The 13,668-nt window shown below is 41.6% G+C and overlaps 1 protein-coding gene across 1 annotated transcript; it reads right to left on the bottom strand.

The window, feature by feature from the left end:
- Window positions 1–933: 933 nt before the first annotated feature.
- Window positions 934–4,477, bottom strand: LOC104106316 (uncharacterized). Its single transcript, XM_009614837.4, has 5 exons — window positions 4,231–4,477; window positions 3,523–3,949; window positions 2,156–3,446; window positions 1,906–2,052; window positions 934–1,777 (listed from the first exon to the last, which is right to left on the bottom strand). The coding sequence occupies exons 2-5, from the start codon at window positions 3,574–3,576 to the stop codon at window positions 1,284–1,286; spliced, it is 1,986 nt and encodes a 661-aa protein (XP_009613132.1). The 5' UTR covers window positions 3,577–3,949; window positions 4,231–4,477; the 3' UTR covers window positions 934–1,283.
- Between the last annotated feature and the right edge of the window lie 9,191 nt (window positions 4,478–13,668).

Below are 13,668 nucleotides of genomic sequence, written 5' to 3'. Positions count from 1 at the left end.
AGAATATTACATCTATTCTTATACCTTTCCTAAATAATAAATATCCTAAAATAGATGGATATGGCGTAGTGATCAATAATGGACAGAACCTTAAAGATTAGGGTTCAAATCATAGCAGTGACAAAGCGCTAGGAGATTTCTTCCTATCTTTCTTAGTCTTGGTGACCAAAGCTACCCGTTATCTATGCTGACGGGAGATAATATGTACCCGATAAAAATTGTTACACACAAACTAGCCCGGATTCCATCATTAAATCAAAAAAAAAAGTGTGGAGATATATCTATGATTAATCAGTTTCGTGATGCTCTTGGCCCTATTCAATCGTGGGTTGTCTTTGCTCTCAGAATATTATTCAACTCTCCAAAACTAATACGTGTCAGTGGTTATAGTTGGAAGCTGGAACATCAAGTCCACAGAAAAGTCGTTAAGACAACAAGAATCATGCTTGTGTGGCTAAAAAGAATCTGTTCAATTTTTTCCTTTCACCGAAAGCACAATGCATTTTTGGATTGTCTCATACTCTTTAAGTCAATGATTCTTCTCTCCTTGATAGATCCATCTATGCTTAACCAGAGATATAAATTTTGAACTTTAGGAAATTCTTTTTTGATAAAAAGTGCTTCCTGTTAATGAACCTTACGCGATGCATATACAAATTAATCAAACTATTGATTCTCGTAGCGGATGATTAACATAAAATCGGTATGAATTAGTCAAAATGTTTTAACTTAAACATTTGAATTCCCTTTCTTTATGTTCTATCTAACCACAAACAATCGACCCCTAAAGAGCACCAGCAACAACAACAAAAAAAAAAAAACAGTATATTTCTTGTGTATGCCGGCCTTACCCCTACCCAGTGAAACTCCAATAAATTAGGTTAGTTATCCAAAGTTGTACTTCATGAAGGCCGAAAAGATTAACACAACTCATTAGCAAACAGAACAAGAAGCGAAGTACATTTATAAAGGTGCAATCAATGTGGAAAAACATGCTAATTCAAACAATCATAGAAAGACAAGCATCTGAAGCCACAAGTACCTGAATTTCAAACAGACTTCCATAACACAATGGAGATTGAGGAAGAACCTTCACAATTTAAAACGAATATCTTAATCACTCCTCTCTTTTGAAGAACAAAATAAAAATAGATAAACAAAACTGAAACACACTGAACACCTTGCTTTCTGGAATTGCATTGTCCAAGAAGAACCATGGTTTTTCGGATTGCACTGTCCACGAGTATGAAACAATTTAGGAAGACGATGATGCCGAGGGCAGATCACTTGGCTTTGGAAGACTGGTGTTGAGTTCGGCTTCTTAGCCTATGCCTACTCTTTTGAGCAACACTGGCGCTGCTCCTATGCACGCTAGCAGATGAAGAAGCTCCAGTTACAACTTTCCTGGTTGCTCTTCTATGAGTGCCCCGACTGCTACTGCCCAATGCTGCTTTTGCAACTGCTTCTGTTCCTACCTCTCGGGCTTTCTGTGCATTAATTGGCTGTTTGTTCAAGAAAGCTAGCTTTGGAAGCAGACTGCAAACTGCCTTCCGCAGTTGATCGTCACTTATATTGCTCTGGATTGGATTGCCCAATAGATTTAGAGCCAGCAGAGAGTTATAGTTTGCCACAAGCTGACCAAGTGCTTTAGTTGTTGTTATTTTGTTGAAGCTCAAGTCTAGAACAGTCAGCTTCAGAAGTCTGTGCAGCCCTTCTATATCGCTTATTTTGTTACCAGCCAAGTAGAGTTCTTTGATGAGCGTACAATTCGACAAACCTGATGCAATTTGGAGCCAAAGTCACATTTTTCAGGTGGTCTTTTATGGATGTAAAACTGGGAGATATTGTCAGTTTCCCCAAACAAGACAGTTTATCCTCGGTGGAAGGTCTAAGGAAGCGACATACCTTGTCCAATTCGAGAGATTTTGTTGTAACTTAGGTCAAGCATGCGCAGACGTGTTAATTCCCTCAGTCCTTCGATTGTGTGGATCTTGTTTTTTGATAAATTGAGAACGTGAAGACCTCTTGGTAGTGATCCTGGAGTTATTTGAACTGCATTGCCACAGGAAACATTATATTATGTTAGAGGGTCTTTCTATGACCATTTTCTTTAGCCTTAAGTTAGTTTAGTACGAATTATCCTTTGATTACATACCTATGAAGTTGCATGATAAATTGACAGATCGAAGGCTAGTTAAGTGCGACATAGCAGGGATAACTTTCAGACCAGCGCCGGCAATGTGAGCAACCGTTGAGGACAGGTTGAGAGACCGGATGACTGCATTAGCATGTGCAACCTCTTCTGATACATTTGTATTTGGATGTGGGCTGATTAGAGACGAGTTTCTTGCTGGTGATTTACCAGCATCAGGAGAAGGTGGGAGATCGACGTCATCTTCAACAAGATCATGTTCATCAATTAAGCATGGTGGATGAACAGGAAGTTCTTTCACCCATTCACTAATCCTCATAAATCTAGAGGATTCTTCAGGGAAAGCAACCCACTGATTCTGTGGCCAAAAACCACTTGCTCCTTGGAAGTCAACCAAGACATCCTTGCCTTTGTCATAGCGCCCTTTGTTCAAGGATTCTGCAGTGAATGAACTAGGAGACCCCAAGTTGCTCAATTTCATGCCTTTCCCTAGTTCTAGTGTGTCCGAGGAGTACCCGCCCTGTTGGTTTAGAGCCATCTTAGCAAGGATTGGGTGTTGTTTGATACCACCTGTTCCTTGTACGTTCCTATGGCTCCATAGAAATAATTTCCACCACAAATTTCGACTTCTGGATGGTAGGAGTTGGCTTGAAGAATGCTTCTTCAACATAACTTTGTCCGCACTGCGATGCGTCAACACGGAAGCTGGACTTCCTAAAGTCATCTTCTCAGCTAATCTCTGCATCTCATCAAAAGATTGGGATTTCGAGAGTGATAGCTGGTCACTCATTTTAGTGAACATATCCCTAATTGCTAAATCGGAGCAGGAGCGCTGAAGCCTTGGAGAAGCCCAAGATTCTACTTTACCAAACCCCGGGTCACTAATGTGTCCACTTTTCATTATCTCCACAACCTCTTCATCTTTCTCGGATTTCTTATGATCCCGGTCATTCGTTTCACATTCAAATGAGCAATTAAGATTAATCTCTTTGCTGAATGATTGATCATACTCGTCATTTGAGTTATGAACGCGTGCTTGAAGATCAAAATCAGAGTTGTCCCTCTTCATTGACAAGTTCTCGTCATGCTCATCTTCCCCTTCATACGCCACCTCTTCTGTATCTCCCTTAACAGGACTTTCATGATTTATTACCTTGACATTGCTTCTAGAACTCCCAAAAGGTAAAGGAACAACAAAAGAAGATGATTTCGAGTCATCAGTTTTAGCAGCAGATTTCACAGGACTTTCAGCTGGTGAAGTCACATCAGCAGTTTTTGGAACTCTCTTATCTCCCTAAAATGAACAAAACATAGAGATGAGAGAAAAAAATTGCTAAACTTTAACAAGAAAAGAAAAAATTGGTACCCACCTTATCTTTCCTGTTTCTCCTTACTGGACCACAGAAGCAGTTGCAAATTGCCATTTCTTTCAGTGTGACAATCAAATTCTTTGTTCCAATTTGTTAGCTCTTCTAATCTCACTAATCTTTGTTACCCCCAGAAAAAAAAGTTTTGATCTTTGAAAGTTTGCAATTCAAAAGATGGAATCTTGAAACAGGTCAGAGCTCACAGTATGAAAGGCAAATTAGCCATAATCAATGGGCAAACACCAAAGCCATGAAAGAGACCAATTTGGAGAAGAAGAAAGATAATTAAGAAGTGAAACTCCAACAATTACTGTCCTTTTTCTAGCCTCAACCCTATCCCATTCAAAAGGGGGAGAGGACTTCACTGAAGTATATGCCAGAGTGTTAACTTCTGCTGCTTCTATCCAGAAGCTTCACCAAAATAACTTCCCTGCTCATACATTAACAAGAAAAGAAAAAAAAAACACCCATTATAATTCCAGAACCTGATTCAAATAAATAAAGTAAAAACTCATAACCTTTATAACTACTACTCCTACATTTTTAGTTGTTTACAGCTCTAAATTGGTATGCAGTCTGAAGATTCTGAACAAACAATAAAAAGGGTTGTACAACCTAGGAAATCTTGAAAAAAGAAATAAAGCAGTAAAAACTGGAATCTTGACAGAATTGAGAAATAAAATTCATAGGTTGTATCAATTAAATTTGTACCTGTCCAAGAAATAGTATGCCAGGTTGTGACCTTGAGGAAACACAATTTGCTGATAAATCCGAGAATCAAGAACGGGTGTCAAAAAATAGTTAGTATTTGTAAAAACTGGGAGTCAAGAAAGGGGAATGAGGGGTTGGGGTATTTTGTTGGAGGGTGAGGGAAAAAGGAAGAAGAGACTAGAAATAGGTAGGAGAGAGAAAGGAGTAGCCAGATACGCGCAAATTACACGGTGACCTGCGGCCACACAACATGCTGTTGTTGTTGCTGCTTATTTTTTAAGTATTTTTAGGGCCCTTTTAGAAGAAATCTTTTTATATTTATTAAGAGATTACATGTAATTAATTAATAATTGACTAATTATGCAAATATTTTTTACATGGTACTGTATGGAGCTTAAAACTCAATTTTATAAGACGTGACATAAAACATGATCAAGTGATTTGACGACATTTCTTGATTGAAGTACGTGATAATTTAGAGGCTTATTCAAAATTTCAAAATGATGGGTGCACTATTACCGTTGAAATAGACGTTTGGTCGGATTATATAAAATTTTACGATGACTATAAGTTAACGAGCAAACTACAATTAATTATTACTATTAGCAAATAATTTTTATTATACAATTGTGGTCGACGAGTTTTCATAATTTTAAACAACAATAGTAGCATCTTAAGAACCTTATGGCTTTGCTCTATATAACAAAATAAAGTGATGCGGGATATGAAACTTCGGACCTCTTAGCTTAACCTTTCCAAATAAAAGAAAAAGGATGAAAGGAAAATAAAAACTGGAGATATTGTTCCATGCAGAGTAAGGTTTTAAACAAATAAACAGATAGTTTGAGACATTGTGCAGCAGGTATAGAAGAGTGCGTTTGAGAATGGATATTTCTGTTTTTGAGGATTTTGAAACTTAATAAAACAATGACCAAAAAAGAAAAGAAAAAAGAGACAGAAAAATGGTTCCAAGATAGAAAAGTAGAAAAACAATGGTGCAATCTATCACCAGTGGCAGAGCCAGAATTTTGGTTAATGGATGTCAAAATATATAAAAATAAACATACCAGGAAATTAAGGGGAGTCCCTAGTGATGGATACTTTGGTGCATTTCAACATTGCCCCTGTGAGATATCGACTCCACCGATGATCATATAAATGACGTGTTGAGATTTGGTATCTTCTTGCTCTGTCTGTATGTTAGAATCCATGTTCCTGAAATGATTCTTGACCCGGTCGCTCAAGAATTCTCGAAGGTGCCAATTGTTGAATAGCCAGGCTACTTCTTCTCTCAGTTATCGACAATTTTCCGTTCTATGGCCGTGAGTCCCATGATATTTGCACATCTGGTTAGGATCCCTTTGAGCTAGATCGGATTGTAGAGGTCGAGGGCATTTGGTATCCTTGATGCGCCCGATAGTTGATACGATGGCGGCAGCATCGACATTAAAGTTGTATTCAGATAGCCTCGGCGCTTCTTTAGGCCTGATGGACCTGTCGAAGCTGTTTTTGGTCATGAGCCCCCGGTTTGTTCGACCTTGGTCATTTCTCCTTTCGTTTCTTATGGGGTTTCGCCCGGACCCATTGCTCCTCCGATCTCCATTATATGGCAGATATCGATCCTTGTTTGATCTTAGTTCACAATCGATGTCTCTCTTGACTCTATCTAGGGTTCTGACGGGATAAACAGACTCCGAAGGGGCCCCGAGTTGGTCATCTTCGACTCTGATTTTCAATTGAGATACCGGTTATGTACATCGGCCCAGGTAACAGCAGGGTATTCTATCAAATTCTGCTTTAGTTGCTGTGAAGCCACCGAGCTTCGAATATTGAGTCCCTGAGTGAAAGCTTGAACAGCCCAATCATCAACGACTGGCGGCAGATCCATTCGTTCCATTTAAAAATGGGACACGAATTCCTTGAGCATCTCGTTATCCTTTTGTTTGACTTTCAAAAGGTCTTATTTCCTGGTTTCGACCTTGATGGCACCAGCATGTGCTTTTACGAAAGAGTCTGCAAGCATAGCAAATGAGTCAATAGAATTAGGAGGTAAGTTGTGATACCATATGTCACCACCCAAAATCTCACCCGTCGTGATGGCGCCTATCTCGATACTAGGCAAGCCGACAACATTAATAACCCACAATTTCTTTTAAATACGAAAAATATGATAATTAAGTTTAAGAGTAAATTTCACAAATACTTGATATAAAAACACTCCCAAAATCCGGTGTCACTGAGTACATGAGCATCTATACATTACAAGTCTGGGAAATACAGTCTATAATAATCCGAGACCAAATACAATAAACAAAAGGATAGGGAAGGAGAAACAAGGTCTGCGAAACATAGCAGCTACCTCTAAATCTCCAAAAAAATTAACTATGTGAAAGAATCAACACCCACTGTGTCCGGGATCACCTGGATCTGCACACGAAATGCAGGGTGTAGTATGAGTACAACCAACTCAGTAAGTAATAATAATAAATAAAGAACTGAAAGTAGTGACAAGCTTCTCAGCTAAGTTCAAATACAGTACTTTCCAACATAAAAGGGTAGGCATGCTCTCAAGTTCAACATTTAAGATTTCACATAAATTTCATATCAAGTTTGACTGAAACAGAAAATAATATTTTTTCGAAAATTTTCAAAATAGTGATATATGACAACTGAAATGCAGCAAATAATGAAATCAATGCATCCTCTCAGAGTAACAGTCACTCAGTCCTCCCATTCACTCCAACCTCACAGTCTCTCTTTCCTCACAGTCACTCATTCCTCACAGTCGCTCATTCCTCACAATCACTCATCACTCGGTACTCACACTCAGTAGGTACCTACGCTCACTAGGGGTGTGTACAGACTCCGGAGGGGCTCCTTCAGCCCAAGCGCTATAACAAGCCAATCATGGCATAAAATAATGAAATATGCTGCGACGCGCAGCTCGATCCCATAAATATCCTCACAATTAGGCCATCGGCCTCACTCAATCATCAACCTATCCAGTCTCTCGGGCTCAAGATGTCATGAAAATCAGCCCAAAAATAATAATACGATACATCAATAAATAGCAATAGAGACTGAGATATGATATGAAATGAATGAACATGACTGAGCGTGAAATTACAATTTGAACATATAATTAAACCACAAAATGACCCCAGTGAGTTCAAATAATAACAGCATATGTCTAAGCATGATGTATAAAACGAGTCTCAGCTCAATTTTCTCTAACACATATAGAATGTACTCGTATCAACAGATTATTCAACTATACAATTCCATGGAATTTTGACCAAGTCACAATCCCTACGGTGCACGCCCACACGCCCGTCACCTAGCATGTGCGTCACCTCAAAACCAATCACATAATACACAATCTGGGGTTTCATACCCTCACGACCAAATTTAGAACTGTTACTTACCTCAAACCATGTAATTCTTTATTTTGCTATGCCTTTGCCTCGTAAATTGGCCTCCAAACGCCTCGAATCTAGCCACAAATAATTCGATCCAGTCAATAAAATTTATTGGAATTAATTCCATAAGAAAATACTAATTTCCCATAAAAATCCAAATTTTAGCTCAAAAATCGTCCGTGGGGCCCACATCCCGGACCCGATAAAAGTTATAAAATCCGAAAACCCATTCAACCACGAGTCTAACCATACCAATTTTACCAAAATCCGACCTCAACTCGACCTCCAAATTCTCAAATCTTATTTTCGAATCCCTAGGATCAAATCCGTGATTTACACATCAAAAACACGTAATCTAGTCGGATTATTTAATGATAATTCAATATTATGGAGTAGAAATGATCACAAGAGACTTAACTCAAGAATCCCCGTGATTTCTCGCTCAAAAATTGCCTCAACCCATGTTGGAAATGTTAGAAATGACAAAAATCTCGAACTCCTCTGTTTTTAACATTCTGTCCAGGATTTTCGCACCTGCGGCAACTTGGCCACTTCTGCGGTCTCGCAGGTGCACCCCCATAGTCCGCTTCTGCGCCAAAATCCGCACATGCGCCCCTTTGAGCGCTTATGTGAGAGCCGCACCTGCGCCCCTATGTGTGCTTCTGCGCGCGCCGCACCTGCGCCCTATGTGCGCTTCTGCGCAGCCGCATCTGCAGTCCCTTACCTCGCTTCTGCGAGCTCGCATCTGCGGTCCCCAATCCGTAGATGCGATTACACCAGCAGTTGCCAACCTTCAGCAATTCTTCAACTTCGAACCTTGATCCGTTAACCACCCGAAATCAACCCGAGGCCCCCTGGACCTCAACCAAATATACCAACAAGTCCTAAAATATCATACGAACTTAGTCTAATCCTCAAATCACCTCAAATAACATCGAAAACACGAATTACACACGGATTCAAGCCTAATGAACTTTAAAATTTCCAACTTCCACAAATGACGGCGAAACCTATCAAATCACGTCCGATTGACTTCAAATTTTGCACACAAGTCATAAATAACATAACAGAGGTATTCCAATTTTTAGAATCGAATTCCGACCCCGATATCAAAAAGTCAAGCCCCCGGTCAAACTTCTCAAAATTCAACTTTCGTCATATCAAGCCTAATTCCACTACGGATCTCCAAATAATTTTTCGGACATGCTCCTAAGTCCAAAATCAACATACGGAGCTATTGGAATCATCAGAATTCAAATCCGAGGTCGTTTACACATAAGTAAATATCCGGTTAACTTTTTCAACTTAAGTTTTCAATTATGAGACTAAGTGTCTCATTTCACTCTGAAATTCTTCGGGACCCGAACCAACTAACCCGGTAAGTCATAAAACAACTGTAAAGAATAAATTGAACAGTAAATTGGGGAATGAGGTTATAATACTCAAAATGACCGGCAGGGTCGTTACATTCTCTCCCTCATAAACAAACATTCGTCCTCGAACGGGTTTAGAATCATACCTGGAGTCTCAAATAGGTATAGATATTTACTCCGCATCTCCTGCTCAATCTCCTAAGTAGCTTCTCCGACTAGCTGGCCTCTCCATTGTACCTTCATTGATGCTATGTTCTTTGAACTCAGCTTTCGAACCTGCCGATCTAAAATAGCACCGACTCCACATCATAAGTCAAATTACCGTCCAACTGCACTGTACTGAAATCCAAAGTATGAGACGGATCCCCGACATACTTTCGGAGCATAGATACATGGAACACTAGATGAACACCTGATAGACTAGGTGGAAAAGCAAGTTGATAAGCCATCTCTCTAATCTTCTTAAGTATCTCAAAAGGCCCAATATATCGAGGGTTCAACTTGGCCTTCTTCCTGAACCTTAACACACCTTTCATGGGTGAAATATTAAGTAAAACCTTCTCCCCAACCATGTAAGAAACATCACGGACCTTCCTGTCGGCATAACTCTTCTGTCTAGACTACGCCGTGCGAAGCCACTCCTGAATCAATTGAACCTTCTCTGAAGCATCCTGCACTAAGTCAATGACCAATAGCCTAGCCTCACCCGGCTCAAACCAACCCACCGGAGACCGACACCGTCTCCCATATAGAGCCTCATACGGAGCCATCTGAATGCTCGATTAGTAACTGTTATTGTAAGCAAACCCTGCGAGTGGCAGAAATTGATCCCGTGCAGACGAACAATCTCGCGGATATAAATCTCAGCCAACCGTTCCGAAGAATAAGTAGTGTAAACTGGAATAAAATGCGCGGACTTGGTCAACCGATCTACAATCACCCAAACAACATCAAACTTCCTCAAAGTCCGTGGGAGCCTAACTACAAAGTCCATGGTAATACTCTCCCACTTCCACTCCAAAATTTCAAGTCTCTAAAGCAATCCGCCCGGTCTCTGATGTTCATACTTCACTTGTTGACAATTTAAACATCGAGCTATAAACCCAACTATATCTTTCTTCATTCGCCTCCACCAATAGTGTTGCCTCGAATCCTGATACATCTTTGCGGCACCTGGATGAATGGAGTACCGCGAACTGTGAGCTTCTTGGAGAATCAACTCACGCAAACCATCTGCATTAGGCACATATAGCCTGCCCTGCATCCGTAATACACTGTCATCTCCAATAGTGACTTCCTTGGCATCACCGTGTTGAACCATGTCCTTAAGGACAAGCATATGGGGATCATCATACTGGCACTCTCTGATGCGATCATATAAAGAAGACCGAGAAACCACATAAGCCAAAACACGATTCAGCTCGAAAATATCCAATCTAACAAACTGGTTGGCCAAGGCCTGAACATCCAAGGCTAAAGGCCTCTCTGCTACCGGTAAGTATGCTAAACTGCCCAAACTCTTTGCCTTACGACTCAAGGTATCGGCCACCATATTGGCCTTTCAGGGATGATAGAGAATGGTGATATCATAATCCTTAAGCAACTCTAACCACCTTCGCCACCGCAAATTAAGATCCTTCTATTTAAACAGATGTTGTAGACTTCGGTGATCGGTATAAACCTCACAATAGACACCGTACAAGTAATGTCGCCAAATTTTCAAGGCATGAACAATAGCTGCTAACTCAAGGTCGTGGACCGGATAGTTCTTCTCATGTACCTTTAACTGTCTGGACGCATAGGCAATCACCCTACTGTCTTGCATAAGCACTGCGCCGAGACCCTGAACCTGTAAGCAACACCAATACTGGAGCTGTAGTCAAAGTTGTCTTGAGCTTCTGGAAGCTTTCTTCACATTCATCCGACCACCTGAACGGGGCACCTTTATGGGTCAATTTAGTCATAGGCGATGCAATAGACGAGAAACCCTCCATGAAGCGACGATAATAACCGGCCAAGCCGAGAAAACTCTGAGTCTCAGTAACTGAAGATGGTCTGGGACTCTGAACTGCCTCTATTTTCTTCGGATCCACCTTAATTCCTTCACTAGACACTATGTGTCCCAAGAATGCCACCGAACTAAGCCAGAACTCACACTTAGAGAATTTGGCATATAGTTTCTCCTCTCTCAGCCTCTGCAATACAATACACAAGTGTTGTGCATGCTCCTCTTGGCTACATGAGTACACTAGGATATCATCAATAAATACCACGACAAATGAGTCAAGATACGGCTGGAATACGCTATTCATCAGGTGCATAAATGTTGTTGGGGCATTGATTAGCCCAAATGACATCACAAGAAATTCATAGTGACCATAATGAGTTCTGAATATTGTTTTTAGAATATCCGAATCCCGAATTTTCTACTGGTGATACCAGGATCTCAAATCAATTTTGGAGAATACCCTAGCTCCCTGAAGTTGGTCAAATAGATCGTCAATACACGGCAAAGGATACTTATTCTTGACTGTAACTTTGTTTAACTGCCTATAATCGATACACATATGCATAGTACCATCTTTCTTTTTCACAAACAGAACTGGTGCACCCCAAGGCGACACACTAGGCCTAATAAACCCCTTATCAAGAAATTCCTAAAGTTGCTCTTTCAATTTTTTTAACTCAGCTGGTGCCATACGATACGGAGGAATAACAATGGGTTGAGTGCCCTACACCAAGTCAATACCGAAATCAATATCCATGTCGGGCGGCATACCCGGCAGGTCTGCAGGAAATACATCTGGAAAGTCTCTCACCGGTACTGATTCAATAGTAGGAGTATTTGCATCAACATCTCTCACAAAAGCCAAATATGACAAACACCCCTTCCCAACCATACGTTGGGCTTTCAAATAAGAAATTACCCTGCTGGGAACATGATCTAGAGAACCTCTCCATTCAACCTTCGGCAACCCCGGCATCACCAACGTCACAGTTTTTGCGTGACAGTCCAGAATAGCATGACATGGAGACAACCAATTCATACCCAGGATTATATCAAAATCAACCATACTGAGCAATAAGAGATCAACTCTAGTCTCCAGTCCCCCAATGGTTACCACACAAGACCGATATACACGGTCCACAATAATTGTATCGTCCACCGGCGTAGATACACAAATAGTTGAAACTAAGGACTCACGGGGCATATCCAGATAATGAGTAAAGTACGATGATACACACGAATAAGTAGAACCAGTGTCAAATAATATAGAAGCTTCCATGTGGCACACTAAGAAAATACATGTTATCACTGCATCTGAAGCAACGACATCTAGCCTGGCAGGAAAAGCATAGAATCGGGCCTGACCGCCACCTGATCGGCCTCCCCCTCTTGGGTGACCCCTAGCTGACTGACCTCCACCCCGTGTTGGCTAGGCAGGTGGTGAAGTAACTGGTGCTGAAGTCGTAGTCTGACTCCTCTGCTGCACTGGACCTCCCGAGCGACGAGGACACTGCCTCCACATATGCCCAAATTCCCCGCACACAAAGCAGCCCCGGTACTGGTGGTGGCGATTGATTTGGTCCCTGAGAACCAGAATAACTACTAGAAGCACCCGGTGCAAATGAACCCTGAACTGAAGGAGCACGGGACGAACTCTGGGCTGGAAGGGCACTGAGATATGAGTGACCCTGATGAGAACTATATGAACCATGGCCGGATGATGCACCACGGTGAACTGGACGACCCGTCTGAGCGTGTCTGTAAGAACGACTCCTGCCGCGGTAAAACTGACCCCCTGAAGAAACACCGTTGAATTCACCTGGACCATGAGGCCTCTTGGCCTTCCTCTCTCCACGTTCCTGACTACGGACCATCTCTATCTGCCGAGCAATGTCAAACTACCTCATCAAAAATAGCACCAGATACTCTCTCCCAGTCATAAGTAACCGTAGCTGATATGTGAGGCCATCAATGAACCTCTTAATCCTCTCCCTATCAGTGGGAACCAACCAAACTGCATGACGAGCCAACTCAAAAAATCTCATCCCGTACTGCGTCATAGACATGCCATCTTGACGTAACTGCTCAAACTGTATGCACAGCTCCTCTCTGCGAGACTACGGCACGAACTTCTCCAAAAAGAGAATAGAGAACTCCTGCCATGTAAGTGGTACTGCACCAACCGGCATACGCCTCTCATAAGCCTCCCACCATCTAAAGGCAGCTCCAGAAAACTGAAAAGTAGTGAACGAGACCCCACTGGTCTCCAAAATACCCGTTGTCTGAAGCATCCGCTGACACTTATCCAGAAATCCATGAGCATCCTCTAACTCAGCACCGCTAAATGATGGAGGTCGAAGCCTCCCTAATCTCTCAAGTCTCTTCTGTTCATCATCTGCCAAAACAGATACTACCGGGGCCTGAGCAGCTGCAACTGGTTGGGCTGGTAGTGCCCCCGGTATCAGAAGTCCATGTACTACCTGATCTGGAGTACGGACAACATGGGTATGAGTACCTCCCCGGCCTGAGAATTGGCAGGTGCGGCCTGAGCCGAAACCACCTGAGCAAGGCCAGTGCTGTCACGACCCCAAATTTCCTCTGTAGGAGGTCGTGATGGCACCTAGTTTCTAAGACTAGG

Source organism: Nicotiana tomentosiformis, chromosome 4 (assembly GCF_000390325.3).
Source record: "Nicotiana tomentosiformis chromosome 4, ASM39032v3, whole genome shotgun sequence".
In the NCBI taxonomy this organism is placed as follows: domain Eukaryota; kingdom Viridiplantae; phylum Streptophyta; class Magnoliopsida; order Solanales; family Solanaceae; genus Nicotiana; species Nicotiana tomentosiformis.
This window is presented reverse-complemented; position numbering and strand designations above follow the sequence as displayed.

Excerpts from the sequence above, each read along its gene's own strand:
- LOC104106316 (XM_009614837.4), bottom strand. The coding sequence starts at position 3,576 with ATGGCAATTTGCAACTGCTTCTGTGGTCCAGTAAGGAGAAACAGGAAA. Across the intron at positions 3,447-3,522 it reads GGAGAAACAGGAAAGATAAG|GGAGATAAGAGAGTTCCAAA; the intron begins GTGGGTACCAAT and ends TGTTCATTTTAG. Across the intron at positions 2,053-2,155 it reads TTTATCATGCAACTTCATAG|TTCAAATAACTCCAGGATCA; the intron begins GTATGTAATCAA and ends GTGGCAATGCAG.